The 20883-nt window shown below is 41.3% G+C and overlaps 1 protein-coding gene across 8 annotated transcripts in view; it reads left to right on the plus strand.

Annotated features, from left to right (window-relative positions):
- Positions 1 to 20883, plus strand: part of rbm33a (RNA binding motif protein 33a) — a 170792-nt gene that overhangs the window by 57444 nt on the left and 92465 nt on the right. For all 8 annotated transcript variants that reach the window (XM_085987527.1, XM_085987530.1, XM_085987533.1 and 5 more), the window contains 3 exons: positions 5552 to 5720; positions 14304 to 14488; positions 17454 to 17733. In XM_085987527.1, coding sequence (XP_085843653.1) covers positions 5552 to 5720; positions 14304 to 14488; positions 17454 to 17733 — 634 coding nt within the window. The remainder of the gene's footprint in view (positions 1 to 5551; positions 5721 to 14303; positions 14489 to 17453; positions 17734 to 20883) is intronic.

A 20883-nucleotide genomic window follows, 5' to 3' on the forward strand; every position in this document is an offset into this window, starting at 1 on the left:
ATTTGTTCTAGGTTCAGATTTTTAATACCGAATCTATATCAGCAATCTTGCTGCTTCCCTAACCTCCCTTCCCCCTGAATGTTTTAGTAAAAGCATAAATAGCAAGAAACCCACATCAGAAAGGGAAGACCGAATAAAGCTAAGTTGCTGCAAAGAATCAAGAAAAAAATGCAAGTGTTTATGGTCTGCTTTGAAGTTGCTTATTCGAATTGAAATTGCACAAATAAAATTTTCTGCAGTGTCATTAAAATTGGTTATTACTGGATATTTGAATTTTTCCCAGCAAACAGAATTACTTGGAATATTTACCAGGAGTAGAGCTTACAGCTGTACATGCTACAGTTGTAACAGTAATCACCCCCCCCCCCCCCCCACCACCCCCCTCAAAAAAGGCAGTCCGTGATGATTCTGCATGTTATCCCCAGAATAATTGTAGGCAGTCCGTGATGATTCTGCATGTTATTCCCAGAATAATTTGTAGTGGCCATGCACATTCAAATGAACAAACAGTTCAGCTTTGCACCTACTATTCAGAGCGTATTTCAGTACTTGGAGATGGGAGATTTTGATTTTTTTCCTTCATTTTTATGGGATGTGGGCATCACTGTCGAGGCCAGCATTAATTGCCCTGGAGAAGGTGGTGGTGTGTCACTGCCTTGAACTGCTGCAGTTTGTGTGGTGAAGGTACTCCCACAAGTGCTATTAGGGAGGGAGTTCCAGGATTTTGACCCAGCGACGATGAAGGATCGGCGATATACTTCTAAGTCAGGATGGTGTGTGACTTGGAGGCAAACTCCAATAGAATGCTAAATCATCTCTTAAGCTTCTGGAACTTTCAAATTCAATTTATTCCAAAATAGCGAACGATTAGTGAAGCTACTGAGAGCATAGGAATTGCGAGACAAAAAAAGACTGCGGTCCATCTAGTTCACCTTCTACCAGTCGTATGATTCAGTACTATGGGAGTTGTTGTCTAATCGTGGCAGTCAATCTCTATCAATTAGTCTACAACAGCCCTGTACTTGAGGTGACAAAAATCCCCAGTGGTGGAAAGCTTTGGGAGCCATGGGTCCAAAGTCACTTCGTGAGGGGTTGGCGGGATTGGGGCTTGGGTGGGATGGGGGGTGGAGTAGTGCGGACTGGAGAATGGTGTGAGGTTGTATGGCTGTGGAGCCCAACATTTCCTACAATGCTGGGAGCAGCAACAGCAACAACTTACATTTATGTAGCGCCTTTAACGTAGTAAAATGTCCCATTATGGTGACCGGCAGCGACGCATAAACTGAGTGTTGGTGAGCAGATTGTTAGTAAGTAGATGCTACTTGATGCTATAGATGAGCTTTTCCACCACTTTTTTGATGATTAGGATAGAGCTGGAATTGGCTGGGTTGGATGTACTTTTTTTTCTTGGGGCATCCATGGGCAAGTTCCACATTGCTCGGTCAATGCTAGTATCACAGCTGCACTGGACAGCTAGTATGAGGCTGATGAGTTCCAAGGATAATACTGTTGAAGCTTGGACGTCATCAGTTACACGCAGAAATAAGATTTAAAAATAGCTGCATAGACTTGTCCAAAACTGTTAACCTGTCAACGATGGGCCGTATATTCCGATCCCTACGGGTGTGTACGCGCTGTGTGCACCCGTAGGGACATCGGAAATGCCGATTCAGGCATGCCAAGCGCATGCGCTGAAAACCGGCATTTCTGCTATGTCAAGAATGCCCTTGACAGATCGGACGCCTGCCCTAGAGAAGGGCCTCTGCGGGCGGATAGTTCCGCTTTCTGGAGAACCTCCGCCCGCAGAAAACACTTAAAAAATCTTACGCCTGGTAAAAGCAGGCAAAGGTCTGCTTTTACCAGCATAAGATTTGGGGGGAAAAAAAAATAAATTTCCCCTCGTTTATCATTTAAAAATACTTTTAAAAAGAGGTAAGTTTATTTTTAGCCCCGTAAAAAACTTCAATTGTCTTTTTCAAAAAATTTACATTTTTGTTTAAAATATTAAATTTATTGTAATTTCAACTCATTTTAAAAATGTAATGTTTGTTTAAGTTTATTTAATGTTTTACAGTGTTTTGGGGGTGATCTCCATTCATATATTTGACTGGTCTATCTGTCAAGTGTATGAAGGGAGATTCCCTTCTTTGATTGGCTCTCCATGGGCCACGTGATCCCAGGGACGCTTGCGAACCGCATACGCCTCTGGGATATGTGGGTCCTGCGCATTTCGAGTTGGAGAGGCCCATGAGCGGAAGTGTCCGGACCTCGGGAGCCCTCGGGTAAGTCTGTATTTTTTTTCCAAAGAGAAGCCTCCGATTGGAAAAGACACACAAAAATTTGACACCAAGCCACATAAGGATAAATTAGGGCAGGTGACCAAAAGCTTTGTCAAAGAGGTAGGTTTTAAGGAACGTCTTAAAGGAGGAAAGAGGTAGCGAGGCAGACAGGTTTAGGCAGGGAATTCCAGAGCTTAGGGCCTAGGCACCAGAAGGCATGGCCACCAAAAGTTGAGCGATTTATAATCAGGGATGCTCAAGAGGGCAGAATTAGAGGAGCGCATATATCTGGAGGGTTGTGGGGCTGAAGGAGATTACAGAGATAGAGAGGGTCAAGGCCATGGAAGGATTTGAAAACAAGGATGAGAATTTTGAAATCGAGGCGCTGCTTAACTGGGAGTCAATATAGGTCGGTGAACGGGACTTGGTGCGAGTTCGGACATGGGTAGCCGAGTTTTTGATGACCTCAAGTTTACGTAGGGTAGAATGTGGGAGGCCAGCCAGTAGTGCATTGGAATAGTGAAGTCTAGAGGTAACAAAGGCATGGATGAGGGTTTCCGCAGCAGATGAGCTGAGGCAAGGGCGGAGACGGGCGATGTTAGAGGTGGAAGTAGGCGGTCTTTGTTATGCTGTGGATATGTGGTCGGAAGCTCATTTCAGGGTCAAATATGACACCAAGGTTGCGAACCGTTTGGTTCAGCCTCAGCCAGATGTTGGGGAGAGGGATGGAGTCCGTTTCTAGAACGGAGTTTGTAGCGGGGACCGAAAACAATGGCTTTAATTGGAGAAAATTTTTGCTCATCCAGAATTGTATGTTGGACAAGCAGTCTTGACAATTTAGAGACCATGGAGGGGTCTTGAGGAGGTAGTGAGGTAGAGCTGGGTGTCATCGGCGTACATGTGGAAACTGACGCTGTGTTTTCGGGTGATGTCGCCAAGGGGCAACATGTAGATGAGAAATAGGAGGGGGCCAAGGATAGATGCTTGGACACCAGAAGTAACGATGCTGGAGTGGGAAGAGAAGCCGTTGCAGGTGATTCTCTGGTTACCTGGATTAGATAGATAAGAATGAACCCAGCTGGACGACGGTGGAGAGGCGTTGGAGAAGGATGGAGTGGTCAATCATGTCAAAGGCTGCAGACAAGTCAAGAAGGATGAGGAGGGATAGTTTACCTTTGTCACAGTCACAAAGGATGTCATTTGTGACTCTGAGCACCATTTCGGTGCAAGGGTGGAAACCGGATTGGAGGGATTCAAACATGGAATTGCGGGAAAGATGGGCACGGATTTGGAAGGCGAAAACATGTTCAAGGACTTTGGAGAGGAAAGGGAGGTTGGAGATGGGGCGGTAGTTTGCAAGGATGGAGGGATCAAGTGTTGGTTTTTTGAGAGGGGTGATGACAGATTTGAGGGAGAGGGCGACAGTACCCGAGGAGAGAGAACCATTAACAATATCCGCTAACATTGGAGCCAGAAAAGGAAGTTGGGTGGTCAACAGTTTGGTGGGAATAGTGTCGAGGGAGCAGGAGGTGAGTCTCATGGACAAGATGAGACTCACCTCCTGGTGGAGGACGTTTAGCCCAGTGGGCACGGGGAAGGAGGGGCAAGTGGTAGAGGCAGTTTAACGGATGGTCTCCATCTTGGAGACAAAAGTCCATGAGCTCCTCACACTTGTTATCGGAGGGGTGAGGGTGGAGGAGAGAGGGGTTTAAGAAGACGGTTAGCAGTAGAGAATAGAAGCCGGGTTTATTTTTGTATTCCAGAATGATTCTGGAATGCAAAGAGAAGTGCAAACCTATGCTGTATTAATCACCACCGTAATTAATTCCACCGAGTTCTGGTCCCTCTGCGCACGCGCCCCTATTTGGTACTGCACGTGCACTCGCTCCGGTCGCGCATGTGCTCTCGTTGCAACGCCTGAGGCACTCTTTCCTCGCCTCTGTGCGGAGGAAGGGAGGGGATCGGCATGGAGGGGGTCGGAGGGGCGGGGAGGAGAGGATCGGATCGAAGTACTCCAGCAGGCAGGATCAAATTACACATGCCAGACAAACTGTTGTCTGTCTTGTCATCTAAGGGGACCCATCATAAATTTGGTGTTACAAATAGACACAACCATTAATCACAGCCCATTTACTAAATTATTGTGATGCATTGAAACCACACTGCAGCTTGTAATTAGTAAACTGAAGTATTTCATGTGCTCGTTAATGCTTAATTTTGTCATTGTATTAATTACCATATTAAGGATATAGTAATGAAGTAGTGATCCAGGATTTCTGTATCAGACTATACCATCGATGATTAGTTAACTTGTTCATTCAATCGTGTGCTGCATTCATTAGTTTGAGAGTTTGCTTACTTTAATTGTCGATAAACCTTAGTTAATGTAATAATGCTGGAGGCGAGCTGAAATTTTAGGCATTTAATGACCCTTCTTATGTGGTTGTAAATCCTCAGCCAGTCCTCCTGTGTGGAATTGGATTCGGAAGGGGACAACGATTCATCAGATACACTTTGATTAATATTCCTTATATGGTTTATGGATTTACCAACCGCCATATTTATTGTGGCCTTCACCAGATTAAATAATCCCAAACTATTCCAATGTCTCCTCATAGCTCAGATGCCTTGAGTATCTGTTTAATTGCCATTTTCTGCTCTGTGGCCATATAAATGCCTTGTATGGATGTGTCACCTGGGATTTGTGCTTTGCCATTCTGGCTATGCATCCCAAAGTCTGGTTAATTTGCATTTAACATTACCAATTTATATATTCAGGTGTCATCCTTGGATCAGTGGTAGCACTCTCACCTCTGAGTTGGAAGGTGGTGGGTTCAAGTCCCACTCCAGAAACTGGATAAACACTTAACGTTTCAGTTCAGTACAGAGGGAGTGCTGCACTGTTGGTGTTGCCAATATTTATCCCTCAACCAACATTACTAAAATAGATTATCTGGTCATGTATCTCATTGCTATTTGTGGGACCTTGCTGTGCACAATTTGGCTGCTGCATTTCCCTACATTGCAACAGTGACTCTACTTCTAAAGTACTTAATTGCTGATAAGCGCTTTAGGAAGTTCTGATATCATTAAAGGCACTATATAAATGCAAGTCCTTTTCCTATGTATTTAAGTGGTTTCCTTCAATTTCGTAGCTAGTTGAGACCCAAATGTTTCCATTTTTTTCTAATGTGTAAAAATACTAAGTCATAGTAAATGCTGCAGTGATTTTAGTTGTTGTAAAAATGTGAAGGTTTTTTTTAAATATTTAGGTGGTGAAGCAAATACAGGAAGTAGAAGAAAGAAAGGAAGTCTCTGATGATGAAGATGACGATGATGAGGAGTCTGGAAGAATACGTTTCAAAACTGAACGGAAAGAAGGAACTGTTATTAGGTTAACAGATGCAGCTAGAAAGAGGAGAAACATTCCAGACACCTTGGGTAAGTAACCAGCACGTAACAAAGTTTGGCTCTACGTCTGTGCACTTTACTAATCTTGTTGATAAGATGAAAAATGATTTTCCTTTTGATTTGACCCTTTCCCCATTCCTTTTTTTGAGTGAGGCTACTCATGATTGCCGAGAGTTTCATGGGAGGAGACGGCATTCAAATACCTTCCTTCTAAGTGGACATTTATCATTCCTTAACCCTGACAGTACATGTCAGTATGGTGTTCAATTGTGTGGGATGTCACAGCCAAGCTGGATTCTGTTCTCTCACATGCACTTTCCAGCAAGTATAAATGGATAGATATTCGCTGGGGGGGAGGGGGGAAATCTAGCCAGCAAATTAGCCAAGGGAAGCTGAGGTGAATTGTATACTCCCGCTATACTGGCTCAGACTAGTTAACTCAACAAGAGCTTTAATTTATGCATCATCCTGAGATGCTTCACAGTGGCATGAGGAAAATGGATGCTGAGCCATAGAAGGAGAGATTGGGAGGGATGACCAAATGCTAGGTTATAGGTGTGTTTTAAGAAGGGCTTTAAAGGAGGAGAGGGAGGTGGGGATGTAGGGAGGGAATTTCATAGGCTGAGATTTAGGTGTCTGAAAGCCCGGCTACAATAAAAGTGCGGTTACACATGAGGCAGCAGAGGAATGATCAGTTTGGGGGGAATTGTAGGATCGGAGGAGGCTAGCGAGAGTGAGGCCATCGAGGAATTTGAGAACGAGAACTTTAAATTTGAGGTGTTGGGGGGACTGGAATCTAATGTAGGTCAGCAAGGGTAGGTGTGATGGGCAAATGGGACTTGGTGTAGAATAGAGTTTGAGGATGACCGCTTATGTGAAGCCAGCAAGGAGAATATTGGAATAATTGAATTTGGATGTGACAAGGTATCGATGAGGCTTACAGTGGCAGATAGACTGAGGCAGGGCCAGAGGCAGACAGTTATGAAGTTGAAATAGGCAATCTTGGTGATGGAGCGGATATGAGGTCAGGAACTCGGCTAAGTGTCAAATAGAATATGAAGGCTGCAAACATTTTGGTTCAGCTTGAGATATTGGTTGGGCAGGGGATGGAGGCAGAGGTTGTGGAAGGGTTGATGGTGATTGCTTTGATTTTCATACAATTTAACTGTAGCAAGTGCAGACTCATCCAAGGCTAGATGTTGGATAAATAGCCTAGCAGCATGGAGGCAATGAAGATGTTGAAGACTTGGATGTCATCATCATACCTGCAGATCTCCTGTCTGCAGATGATGCCAATAAATAGCTTGTGGATGATGAAGAGGAAGATGTAATTTTGAGGGCAGCAGTGAGCTGAAGTGGGGTGGAGACCGGCAGTGTTACCGAGGTGGAAGTAGGCAGTCTTGATGGAGAGGATATGGAGTCGGAAGCTCAGCTTGGGGTCAGATAGGATGCCATGGTTGCGAATAGTCTGGTTCTGCCTCGGGAGGTGACCAGGGAGAAGAATGAGTCGGTGGCTAGGGAATGGAGTTTGTGGTGGGGACCAAAGACCATGGCTTCGGTCTTCCCAATATATTTAATTGAAGGAAATTTCTGCTCATCCAATACTGAATGAATAAAAATATGACTACCTACACGTAACAAAACTGATTGGGTCACCTGGACTACGCTAATAAGGAAACCTGGTCTGAGAAACTTGGGTACAATTTCTGTGTGGGGGAGGTTCCCCAATCTCCTGCTGTAACTTCGGCAGAAAAGGCGTAAATGGCTATTTACGTCGTTTTTCTGAAGGTTACACAAATCTTCCGCTGAGGTTACGGGAGGTGATCAGGAGAATCCCTGCGGAAGTTGTAGGTTTCAGTATTTTGAATCATCTTTTGTATATGCCTCCAAAGAACTATGGTAAAAAAAGGTCATTAAAATCCTCTGCTACACCTATGTGCTGACAATTTTTAAGGGCAGCCCTAACAAAGCATTTTTCCTTGCTGCTGATTAAATCATAGGTTTTCTAATTGTGGACCCTGGAGCTGAGGAAATGCTAAAGGCTCTGTTTCAAATGTCTAACCAGCTTTCATCAGGATTCTGCATTTAGCTCTTTTTTAATACTAGCACGGTTTAGGAAGGGAATTCGCAAACTTAGGGCCTAGGCAGCTGAAGGCATGGCCGCCAATGGTGGGGCGAAGGGAGGCGGGATTGCACAAGAGGCCAGAATTAGAGGAGCGCAAAGATCTGAGGGTTGCAGAGCTGGAGGAGATCACAGATGGGGAGGGGTGAGGCCGTGGAGGGATTTGAAAACGAGGATGAGAATTTTAAAATCGAGGCGTTGCAGGTCACGGAGCATGGGGGGGGATGGGTGAAAGGAGCTTGGTACTAGTTAGGAGTACTATTTTCCCTTGGGTAGCTGGCATAATTTTGGAAGTTAGATCAGCGGCCCTTTGATGTATGCAATATTTGCAGTGGTCCCTAGGTGTGTTGGTGTTTGCTGGGGTCCCCTGGTGTGTTCATATTTGCAGGTGGTTTCTCAGATTGGAAAAACTCAATCTGCTGTTTTGAATGATTAAGGCCTATTTAATGTCTATTAGGCTCCACACCGGATATACCACAAATTAATAATACTTTGGTTCATTGCTAATAGATCCCCACTCAATCCCAAGCTTAAGAAGGGAGCTTGGTAATTGCCTCCTGAGTCAGAGGTTTGGGGCTTGCAGCCCCAATCCAGAATTTGAGCACAAATTTTAGGCTGGCATTTGTGTAGAACTTTGGGCAATTTGAGGCTTGCAAGGGAAATCAAAGATAAGTACTAGGTGAGGGAGGCTTATCCAGCTCCTCCCTCTCCAGATGACTTGAGTTTTTGCCTCCATTGTCCTACCCTGAAGACCATTTTGGATATGAATTATTTTTTAGGAGATGTGCTTCCCAGCTTCTGCCCATAGCCTCTTACCAGTTTGAAATCTATGTCTCCTTGTCCTGTATTTGTGATTCAAATTTTTGTTTTTCAATTTCCTATTTTATGAAAAGTAGCGTATTTATCTCTAAATCTGAACTGCAGTGATTTGATTGACTTCTCCTGTGACACTGATCATGGTTCATTTGCGTATTTGTCTCAGAAGTTACTATCCAGTCAACTTCACCGTAGGAGGATATTTATCATAGCACTCAGATTATATTTTTTTCTCTCTTTCTGCCAATTTTCTCTCTCATTTCCACTCTTTTTTCCTGAAATCATTGACCCCCCTGCAAGGGAACGATTCCTTGAATGCCAGATGTCCTGATCCTGGTCCTGTGCGAGCCCTATCAGTGAGTTCAGGGTTTGTGTGGTAGACCAGGGATCAAAACTGGGGCCTTTCTAGTCTGAATGACTGACAGTATTTCATTGGATAAACTTGCTGACTCATCAGGGAAACCACTGCTGGCTTTGTTGCACAGTATAAATGGGGAATGTTTAGAAGACCAAGCATATCCATGACCAGCACACGTGAAAGGGTTGAAATGTTGAGCAAAAATTGTTTTTAAGGAAAATGCTAAAAATATATTAAATTTTATGGGGGTGTAATGTAAAGGGTCCTAAAATTTATGGAAGAAACGTGTTAATTACTCATTTAGATGTTGTATAGTATTTGAAATTGTATGTGTCCTATTTCTTTAGAAATCTCATTAAAAATCTTGATGGGGGTTCATGGAATTAATGGCAAATTAGCTTGGTAGTACCGAGCCGAAGGTGATGACAAATGGATCAATCTGTTTTGGGGTGATGATTAGTACAGCTATATAGGGATCTGTTTTGAATTTCCTGCTGTTTATGCCATTCATAAATAATATGATGGCAGGTTAGCTCTAACCACAAATTTTGCTGATTATACCAGGTAATGTGACCAGGTAGCTAGGGTAAGGGACATGGTTAACATTGTTGAGAGAAATTTTAAGTAGATTATTGAGTAGCAGATGAAATTTAAGGTGGTTACTCATACGATGGAATGAAATGTCCAATGAAAAGAACATTTGATTGAGAAGAAACAAATTATTTTAACCCCATATCAGTCACTTGTATGGACACATTTGGAATGATGTGTTTAGTTTTGGATACCTTATTTCAAAAAGACAATGGCGAGGGTTCAGAGAAAAGCAACCAAGACCGTGGTGATTTTATTTGTGCAACTAAAGTTTCATGTCACTGAAAACCGTACGCAAGCTGAGGCAGCAAGTTTATTAGGCCAAATGTCCTCCCTCTCATTCTTCACTTATGTTGTGTGCCTTTTGTAAATGGTAACCTGGAAAATTCCTTTTATTTCTTCTCTTCCCACCAAGAATTGAAGATTGGAAAAAATGTCCTTTTTGCTTCCAGATGAAATAAAATCCTCCTTGATGAAATAAAAAATTTCCAGTTCTAGCTAACAAACTATACTCTTTTATTTGGATCTCACAAAGCAGATTTGAACATTGTTCATTTCAAGCCTTTGTTGTTGTATAAAAAGAATAATTTTGTAGCAAGTTTTGAATTTCTAGTGCCATTTTTAGTGTAAGATTTTATGTTGGTGTACTCTTGTGTTATTTGCATTAAAATGGTAGCAAATTTTGAAAATTTGAGGCTTTTTCTAGAGGACAGTAAATGAACAGGTTAAAAAGCAGAAAAATCGATAAACGCTTACACAAAGAGCAGAACTCTGCAGCCGCTCTCAACTGGAATCTTGAAGCAGTTGAAAAAGCATTTAAAGGGCAATTGACATTTCAGTTGAAGTTGCAAATGCAATCTCCACTTTGTCAGATTTTGCTGACCTAATGTGACAGCTTATTTCTATTGGATGAAAGCATTCTTGCCAACTGATTAGAGTTGTCGTGTGAAACCATTTTATTATTGGCTATACCGAAATTAATCTCGACATCTAAGAATGCACGAGTAACGTTTGTAATTGCTGATTCACTGTATCACCAAAATATGAAAAATGTCCTGTGCACATATTTGGAATAAAAAGCATTTTTTGAAGGTTAGTGTAATCTGAATGTTTTGTCAGCTAAAGAGGAGTGATTGTTGATGTGAAAAAAGTCTTATCTAAAGTTGATGGTGCTTTAACTGCTTAGACTGTTTGAATAGATTTTTCCAAGTAATATTTCATTTGCTTTCATGGAAACATGACCAAAATCCGAAATGCTCTGCAGTATTAAAGAGACAGTTTTAGTTTTGCTTCCATCACAGTTGTGCTAAAGTTCAGAATATAATCTTTGGGAAAATATGCAGATTTTAGTCTCTAATTGGGTGTCAGCCTTGGTTGGGAGGTCGCACTTTCACCCATGAGTCAGTGTGTTGAGTTCAAGACCCATTCCTGAGGCTTGAGCACATAGGTTGACCGTTCAATGCAGTACTGAGGGAATGTTACCATTTGAAGAACGGAAGTTTTGCCGGTATCGTGGCCAATATTTATCCTTCAACCAACATCAGTAAAACAGATTATCTTGTTGTTCCTCATTGCTGTTTGTTGGAACAAATTTGTGCAAATTGGTTGGCGTGTTTCCTACATTACAACAGTGCTTCGGGATGTGCAGAGGCTGTGAACAATATTTTAATGGCTTTCTTTACTTGTAATTATGCTGATATGGTTAGATGAAGCAGGATGGGAGGAGACTTGTGTGAAGTGTAAATACCTGCATAGACCAATTGGGCTGATTGTATTTACAGCACAGAAACAGGCCAATGTAGTGACTCTCCCATGCAAACACTTCCACTCTAAGGTGCTCAGGTATTAGATTACGTTTCCCCAAGCTAACTTCCCATACCAGGCATTGGTATGAAAAAGTTGTTTTCACTGATGAATTAGTGCAGCTCCAGTGGTTGTGAGTGTATACTTTGCTGCTTTGGAAAGGTCTAGTCCATATTGACATGTCTTTGACCCAACTCCTTTTGTTGACACTCCTCCAAACTCCCTACATGGCATTGATCATTTTTGTTGAGTGTTTGAAGATGAGATACTTTGGAGAGTATTGGTGATTGAGATCTAAGGCTCGGATGCACTGGCGAAAGAATTCAAGTCATGCAAGGCCTTGGAACAAATTTGCCACAACTCACTCGGTATTGAGCAGTGCTATTCAGATGATTTGGTCTCTGCACCTTTTTCCAAACCACTAACATAGCTTCATAAAGTTTTTCTGAAGCTCGTTTGGACAATGAGTTGGCCCATCTATGTGCCATTCCTTAATTAAGGAACCAGTGATGGCTTTAATTACTGAGGGAATGTTAGAACCCTGAGTCCGGGCAGGTATTGCATAATTCCATAAAGCCACAAGTAGCATTTACTTTGAATTGAGAATTTCCTGTTACATCCGAGTCTGGTTCTTCCTTCACTCTTCAGCACATTGGGGCAGATATACAAAATAAGCTTGAATCAACAGCGCAACATTTAGCAGTATCTGCCATGCAGAGCTCTTTCAGAAATAGGTTTTGCATTGTTCAAAGTATCTATGCAATCTGTGTACATCCGGACTGTTTTAGCATATCTGCCATTTAAATAACGAGGGTTATTTAGAAATTTAACACTGAAGAGAAGCTATCTAAATTTTAGGGGCAATTGGCAGTCCACTGGGTCTACTGATCTGCAGTCTAAGCTTGAGGACCAACAAGGCAGGAGATTAAGATTCAAATTGAAGAATAAAAGCTCTGAAATCTGAGTTTAAGCTCCCAAATATCCCCTAAAAGTAAGGACAAGTTGTTTTCCACAGCTATGCTCTACCAACAGAGATGACCTAGTACAGATTGACAATTAAGATTTCTCACTAGTTCGGAAGTTATCTACGATTTGGGAGTGTAGGTCTCGAGTAGCCAGTGAAGATGGTCTCTCATGTTGCAAATGGTGGATAAGTTGGAGGAGTTCAGACCACATCTGCAACATCATAGAGGAGGTAAGGTGTTGGCCTTGGCTCAGTGGTAGAAATTGTGCATCCGAGTCAAAGTGAAAGCCTCACTCCAGAGACTTGAGCATGTAATGTAGACCAACAGTTAACGTGCGGTACTGAAGGAGTGCTACACTATTTTAGAAGTGCTGTCTTCAGATGAGACGTTAAACTGAGGCCCCAATCTACCTCCTTGGATGGATGTAAAATATTCCATGGCAGGGGAGTTCTCCCTTTTACCAGGCCAACATTTATCTCTCAACCACCAAAAAACATTATCTGATAATTTATCTCATGTTTGTTTGTGGGATCTTGCTGTGCACAAAATGGCTGTCATGTATCGTGACTATATTTGAAAAGTACCTTATTGGCTGTGAAGCGCTTTGGGATGTTTTGAGGTTATGAAAGGCGCTATCTAAGTGCAAGTTCATTTTTTAAAATCAGATAGGAACTTGCATTTTATCGTGCTGCAATCGGACTACATGACGAGGTGATTTACAATGAGAAGGAAGAGGGCACTTGCTTGTTCCAAGAGAGATTGGGGTAGCAGGATCAAAAGTACGGTTGAAGAGCGATTTCTTTAATCGGCTTTTTGGGGAACAAAATGTGCCAAATGGCAAGGCAGATCACTTAAGTTTGAGGTTAAAGCCATAGTGACTGGAGCGGAAACCTGAAATAGTAAGCCAGTCAGAGGAGCAGAGGCTGTGTGCGCAGACACATGGTTGAAGAACATCATTCACGAAGGAAGGGTTGAGGCCATGCAGGGATTTGCAAACTGAAATAAAACCCAGAGAATGCTGGAAACACTGAGTGGGTCAGACAGCTACGGAGAGAGGAAGATGAAGTAGCTGCATTGGGAGATACAGGAGTGGCACCAAGACAGCTTTACCATGCCGAAGAACCATGATGGTGAATTAATAGAGAAATTAATGGTCAAAGGCAGCAGAGTGGTCAAGGAATCCGGAGGAGACAATACATTGCAGTCACCTAAAATGTCATTGGTTTCTGATCTGCCCACCCCATCAAGTCTACTCTGGTAATTTTCAGAAAATACTGTGGATGCTGGAAATCTGAAATAAAACCAGAGAATGCTAGAAACACTCTGCAGGTCAGGCAGCATCTGTGGAGAGAGGAAGGTGGAGTTTACGTTTCAGGTCTATGACGCTTTGTCAAAACTGGTGTTTGGTTCATTCTTTATCAGATTTGTTGCACACAAGGTAAAACCTCTATCTCAACTGAAGGATCTTTACTCAATCCTGCATTGAACAAACACCTATGTATGCTATCATCAACCTGAAACGTTAACTCTGTTTCTCTCTCCACTATGCTACTGACCTGCTGAGTGTTTCCAGCATTTTCTGTTGTTGACCCATGTATATTAACTGGCAAACAGGTATTTGTTGTATGCAGGTTTAATTGTACACACGATCATACAATGCTAGAGCACAGAAACAGATTTTTCTGCCCATCGTTTGCGCTGGTGCTTTTCTCCAAGATCCACCTCGTTGAATCCTACTTTCCTGCTCATTTCCCTGTCTACCCTTTAATTGCAACGGCATATAATTGCACCTAGTTTTCTCTGTTGATAAGTGTCATCAAGGATCTTTCTTGTTAGTCAGTTCGTACAGTAGTGCTATAATTTTGAACTGGAATGAAAGTACTTGTAACGTTTGTAGATTCAGATGTTTTGGACTGTATTTTGATAACTGATGAACCAACTAATTTGTATTATTTTAGAACTTTCTGACGAGGCTAAGGCGGCATTGCGTGAGTTTGAGGAGACGGAACGCCAGCGAAAACAGGGAAAAAGAGGCCGAAGAGGAGGGCCTTCAGCAAATTTTGGGTTTTGTGATCCAAGGAGAGACTGTGCAAGGAGGAGAGACCAACGGCCGCCTTTGATGCAAGTGCCTCCATCACTGCAGGTAACGCTATCTTGTGTTTTTAACTTGGTTTTACTTTTGTTTTTTTCATCGAAGTTATTTTGTAACTTTAGTGGTTATGCAATTAAAGGTTAACTGCATTGAGGAACAGCCAATGATTGCATCCAGCCTGCCTGTTCAAGTACAGTGAGTTTAGAGTTCTCACAAGTAAGCTGTCTGCCTTCATTACCTATTCATTGGTGATTTCTCTACCTCTTGGAGGCTAAATTTTTCAGTGTATTCTGCAGATTTCTTGTACTAATCAGTTCTTTTTCATTTCAACTAAATCTGGAGTTTTATTATTGCTTTCAGTTGTTCTTCAATAAGAAAAGTTAGAAATCTGTGTACAATCAGAAAAACCTGGAAAATGAGCAGAAAAAGAAAATCTGGATTGGGATGTTTCGTGTAATAATTGTATAAGTGAAAGCTAGTTCAAATATGAAATCAGATCGATGCACTGCTACTGCCAAGATGTTACAAAAATCCAGCTAAAGATGCGAATATTTACCTATTTCTTCAGCTTTTTGCTTTATTTGCTCAGCGTTTTGCCAGTGTTACAGAAGTAAGCACCACTTGCAAATGTTGTTTCTCTGTTGTGGCTCACTGTCTTTCCTGAAAATCAAACTCGAAATATATATTTATAGTTTACTTCTGTCATATCATTGTCAAAAACACTTAGCCATTGCACTTCCTCTTCATTACAAAGAATATGTAAATATTGGATTCATTTGCGGTTTTTGCATATATATTTCTCAATAGAAGCAGCAAGCTTCTTGTAATTTTCCATATGACAGAGATTGGTGGTAGAGTAAGTAGTGTAGACGGGAGCATAAAATTACAAAGACACGTTGATAGATTAAGTGAGTGGGCGAAACTGTAGCAAATGGATTTCAACGCAGGTAAGTGTGAGGTCATCCATTTTGGACCATAAAAGGTTAGATCCGAGTGTTATTTAAATGGAGAAGCTAAGCACAGTGACGGTCCAAAGAGATTTGGGGGTCCATATACACAGATCATTAAAATGTAGTAGTCCAGTACAAAAAATAATCAAAAAGGCTAATGGAATGTTAGCCTTTATAATTAGAGGGCTAGAATATAAAGGGGAGGAAGTTATACTACAGCTGTACAAAGCCCTGGTTAGACCACATCTGGAGTACTGTGGACCGTTCCGGGCACCGCACCTTAGAAAGGATATATTGGCCTTGGAAGGAATGCAGGGCAGATTCACTAGAACGTTACCAAGGCCTCAAGGGTTAGATTATGAGGAGAGATTACATAAACTAGGCTTGTATTCCCCTGGTAAGGCTGATTTGATTGAGGTTTTTAGGATTTCAAAAGGAATTGATATGGTAGTTAGAAACTTTTTCTGCTGGTAGTGGAGACTAGTGCAAGGGGTCATAACCTTATCAGAGGCAGGCCATTTAGGACAGAATTTAAGAAACACTTCTTCACGCATAGGGTGGTAGAAGTGTGGAACTTCCACCCACAAAAAGAAGTGGCTGCTAGCTCAATTGATGATTTAAAATCTGAGCTCAATAGATTTTTGCTAATCAAGGATATAAAAGGACATGGAGTCAAGTCAGATGGCTGGAGTTTAAATACAGATCAGCCATGATCTCATTGAATGGCTGAACAGGCTCGAGGGGCTGTATGGGGTACTCTTGTCCCTATATTCCTATATGGTGTGCCATTATTTTTGAAGAGTAAGATGTGTTTGAATTTGGTATTTGCTTTAAATGAACAAGATTCTGTGCATTAGAATTTCTCTTCCTTTTTGTTGAAGAGAGAGCAGCATACTGATCTCAGGAAGGTTACAACAAAACAGATGGGTTATTTTGAATGTATTGGGTTTACCAAAAGGGTAAATGCAGTCTGCTTTTTCTCCCCAAGCTGTCTGTGGCCAAGATGCCAAGAGGGATAATTACACTCTGCTCTACATTAATGGTGTACTTCATCTTCCAAGGATGCTGTAGGGATATCTTGTGGTTCAGCATGTTTATCTAGCGAGTGCCTGAACTATATAGACTAGAAAGGTCCCAAGTTTTGACTGGCCAGTGCTGCAATTGGCCATGATTCTTGTTTCTGATTGCTATCCAGCAACCATTGCTGGATGTGTATGTTTGATTTGTTGGTGAGGACCTCTGATACTCTTTGCAGTCAGTTACCTGGAGAGTATTTTTCACATGAATAATGGCCACTTGAATGAGATACCAGAGGCCAAAGTATGAATTACTTTGAATATAGTGAACATTTTGTACACCGCAAGATCCCACAAATAGCAACGAGGTGAATGATCGATTAATCTGTTTTTGGTGATTGTTGAGTACAGAGTGCTGGCAGACACGAAGAGCATCCTTCTCTTCAAATAGTGTTGCAGGTTTAACTGAATCACTGGAACAAGCAGATGAGTTTTGCTTTAACACCTCATGCATGGGATGGCACCTCTGACAATGCAGTTCCATCTCAGTACTGCGCTGTTGTTGGTATAGTTTAGTTATTGAAGTCCTAGAGTAATACTTAAGCTTGAAACCTTCTAGTCAGAGGGCAGAATGCTACAAACTGAGCCAAGCTGACACTTGCTCCAATGAGCTTCTCTTTGCAATTGCAATGAAAAATATTAAATTCAACATAATTAAACTAGAATCATACATATGCATTCCTATGAATGGTATGTTCTAAGTGTCAAATTGCTAATTAGTGGTATATTCAATAAATTTAGATTAAAAAACCAATATAAGCAAACTAGACCATTATTAGAGGCAAATCTTGTCTCCATTCACGCGTCTTGAGTTGCATTAGTAGCTCATCGGAAATTAAGATGACAGAAATGCTGTGCTAGATTTTTCTTCAATATCTGAATTGCAATAAATGACTTGGCATAATGCTTTGCATAAAATTATATTTTGAGCAAAAAAATCTTGGCTTTTTGGTTGGTGGAAAAACAAAGGTGAACTATTTATTTTCCCAGAATCCTCGTACTACAATGAATTCTCCAGATCAGGGTAGAGGTAATTTTCAACAGCGACGACAACCACCGCCTCTCCTGGTACCTCAACGACATCCTTCTACATCTCAATTGTCCAATTGCCCTCCGCAGCAGCCAGAACAGCAACATCAACAACCGCAGCAACAGCAGAACTCGGAAACTGCTTCTATTGGTTCGAATCCAACAGTAATCCCAGCACAACAACCAAAGAACATTCATATAAACCCTCATTTCCGAGGTCCAGTGGTTACACCTGTGCAAGGTTAGAACTGCAAAAGATTGTGTAAATTCAGCTTTCTGGGAGAATATCGCCTCCCTTTTATGTGGGTATGTTTCCTCCACTCCTGTCCTGAAGACAGTAACTTATTCAGTGAATGCCAGAGTCCTTGCCAAAGTGACCCTTCACATTTAAGCCTAGACGTGAAGTGTTTATGGGCTTTTCATGGGTGGCATTACATCTGAGCCTGCTCCTGTCTTCAACTGACATACATGATCACTTTCTAGCACAGGTTACTTGATGTCAGGAGCGGAAATTCTAGCTGATTTACTGTTCCCCCCCCCCCCCCCCCCCCCCCCCTCAATAGACTAGGAACACTTGAGGCTATTTCTAGTGATCCTGCCTGCTGTTAAATCTGAGATTAGCCAACCTGTCAAAGACCAGAGATTGAATGTAGCGGGCTGGATGACAAATTTACAAACTGCCATTGGGGAGCCTGGTACAGCCATTTTTAGTGCTGTTTAATTAAAATGTGTTGGCAAGATTTAGGAACGAAAACTTTTAGCAAAAATCAAATTTAATTTTAAATCAAAATCTGAATGTAATTACTTTTTTTTCTCGTCTGCTCCTATTGCATATCATAAAGAATAAACATTCCCAAATGCAGCCCCACTAGCTCTGCTGTTAAATGCACTGCAAGTGTGGAAAGGAGGCCTCAAACATTTGCTTGTGGGCCCAAGAAAAATTCTAACTGTTTTGCCTTTGGCTTAATCATGCCCGTTACATATGCTCTGTTTGCATTAACTGTTATTTTCTTTTTGATTTTTGAGTAAATGGATGTTTATGGAAGGTTTGCTTTCAGCATACAGATTTTTTAAAACTTCTTTTACGATGTAATTTCATTGATTCATTCTGAAAATGGTGCAGTCAACTGCAGTTTGTTTTAGTATCACCTCCGCACCCAGAGAAATTATTGACCAATTCCCATACAGCTTTAAAATTGTTGTTGTTCGACTGTAATTTGAATTGTTAATATTTCCACCGAAATCTTTACAGGGGAGTGATATTAGCTGAAGTCATTCCTGTCTTTTCTTTTGGAACTAATACCTAACCTAAAAGTAAATCCTTGCAACCTAAATTAGAGTAATTCTGATAAATATTCAAAGCTTTTATAGTCAAAGGCTGAAATCCTTTAAGTGTGCAACTTAAATTTTGATCCAGTTTACGTTGCTCCCTTGCATTAGTGATTTGCTTAACTGATGCCATGAATTGATTCTTCATCATGCTACTTCAATTATTCCGCTTTCTGTGTTCAGTGCAACAGCTGATGTGAAAGTGAGGAGCACCATCATTTTGCTGCAATCATTTTAGGTATCTGTTGAGGAAGTTTTACTTTCAGCACCGAGGTTATAATCCGAGACTCGTTAAGATTTATGATTTAAAATGAATGTTTACATTCATGTGCAGAACTTGATACTTTAAGGCCAGTTGTAGGCCTTGTGGCCAATGCAAAATCGATTCAGATTTTGCAGACCTACAATAAGTAATCACTTTTGAGAAAAATATGGCAGTGCCTTGATTTTGCTGACATACCTGTTTATGCAAGATAGTTAACTTCATGGCAATTGATATTTAAGTTTATATTTTAAAAAAACTCACCACTCCCTCTTATGAGTGACAGATTAAAAACAATGTAAAACCCATTTAGTTTCTGTGGTTTACTGTTGAACTTTCAAATTAGGGTGATGAATTAACAATGGTGGAATAATCGGTACAGGTGTTGAGGAATTAATTTTGTACACAGAGCACTAAAGGGCTTCCAGAGCTCCGCTGTGTAATGCCCGCTCCAGGGACTTGAGTACAAAAATCTAGGCTGGCATTCCAGGGCAGTGCTGAGGGAGCGCTGCACTGTCGGAGGGTGCCATCTTTCGGATGAGACGTCTTCTCTCTCAGGTGGACATAAGATCCCATGGCACTATTTCGAAGAAGAGCAGGGGAGTTATCCCCAGTGTCCTGGCCAATATTTATCCCTCAATCAACATAACAAAAACAGATTATCTGGTCATTATCACATTGCTGCTTGCGGGAGCTTGCTGTGTGCAAATTGGCTGCCGTGTTTTCTTCATTACAACAGTGATTACACTTCAAAAGTACTCCATTGGCTGTAAAGCGCTTTGGGACGTCCTGAGGTCGTGAAAGATGCTATTTAAATGCAAGTCTTTTTTTGTGTGCTTTTAGCACTGCCCTGCAAGCTTCTGTGAATGTTGATGTTCGCAATGTAATGTATGCATCCGATTTTCAAAATTGTTGTGTTTCATGCTTAATGTTTCTTTATCCTAAAAAATCTGTTTTGTGATTCAGATTTGTTTCTTTACTGTTTCTGTGATGTCACTCTTCTGTCAATTTCCGGATCTCCCTTTTATTTTTTGTTTTAGTACTTGTTAATTTTGGTATAATATGGTGTGCAGTCATTAGATGTCGATGTTAAGCTTACAAAATGGAGAAGTGTTTTCCTGATGGCTTGGGGAACTGTACCTGAATATGTGTTGGTTCCTTCAGGCTGGAGAAGGTGGGGCTGGAGGTGAAGGGGTGGAGGAAGGCAGTTGTTGGTTGAACAAGTTGTGGTGAAAGCAAACTGCATCTCTTAATTGGAATGCACCTTTGGCAACCCTGAACATTTTTGTCCATGTGTTTCGAAAGTGAAGTTTTCTTTGTACCTGCATCTTCCAAGTATATCAACTTTGTTAATTCATAAGGTTTTTCTTAAACAAATGTTAACAAAAATGTAATTTTCAAACTGGTTTAATTAGGATTGTTGCAAAGTTTGTTGAATACTGTCAAATGCTGATGTCAAAATATTCACATGCCGATTGGTTTGCTTAATCAGTTTGTGATGGGATCAAGTGGTGTTTAATTAGAAGTTCACATATGTCAAAATCTGCTCGGACAACAGTAACTGTTACAGGTACAGACCCAATTGATTATTTTTTAAGTAGCTTGATCAATATTCATGCTTGTGTATAAGCTGCTTTTCTGCTACAAACTGCAGACAAATAGCTGGCAATTTGCTTCGTGTAATATAAAGTAATTTCAGCTCTGGCTGTTTAATTTCTTGCAGCAAGTATGCCTGAATCCTTTGAAAGGTCAGAACACAAAGGTAATGATTGGTGTTTTTTTTTCTCCCCTCATTGTAAT

This window comes from Somniosus microcephalus, chromosome 5 (genome assembly GCF_052327205.1).
Source record: "Somniosus microcephalus isolate GS21.2 chromosome 5, FLI_Smic_1.0, whole genome shotgun sequence".
Classification (NCBI taxonomy): Eukaryota; Metazoa; Chordata; class Chondrichthyes; order Squaliformes; family Somniosidae; genus Somniosus; species Somniosus microcephalus.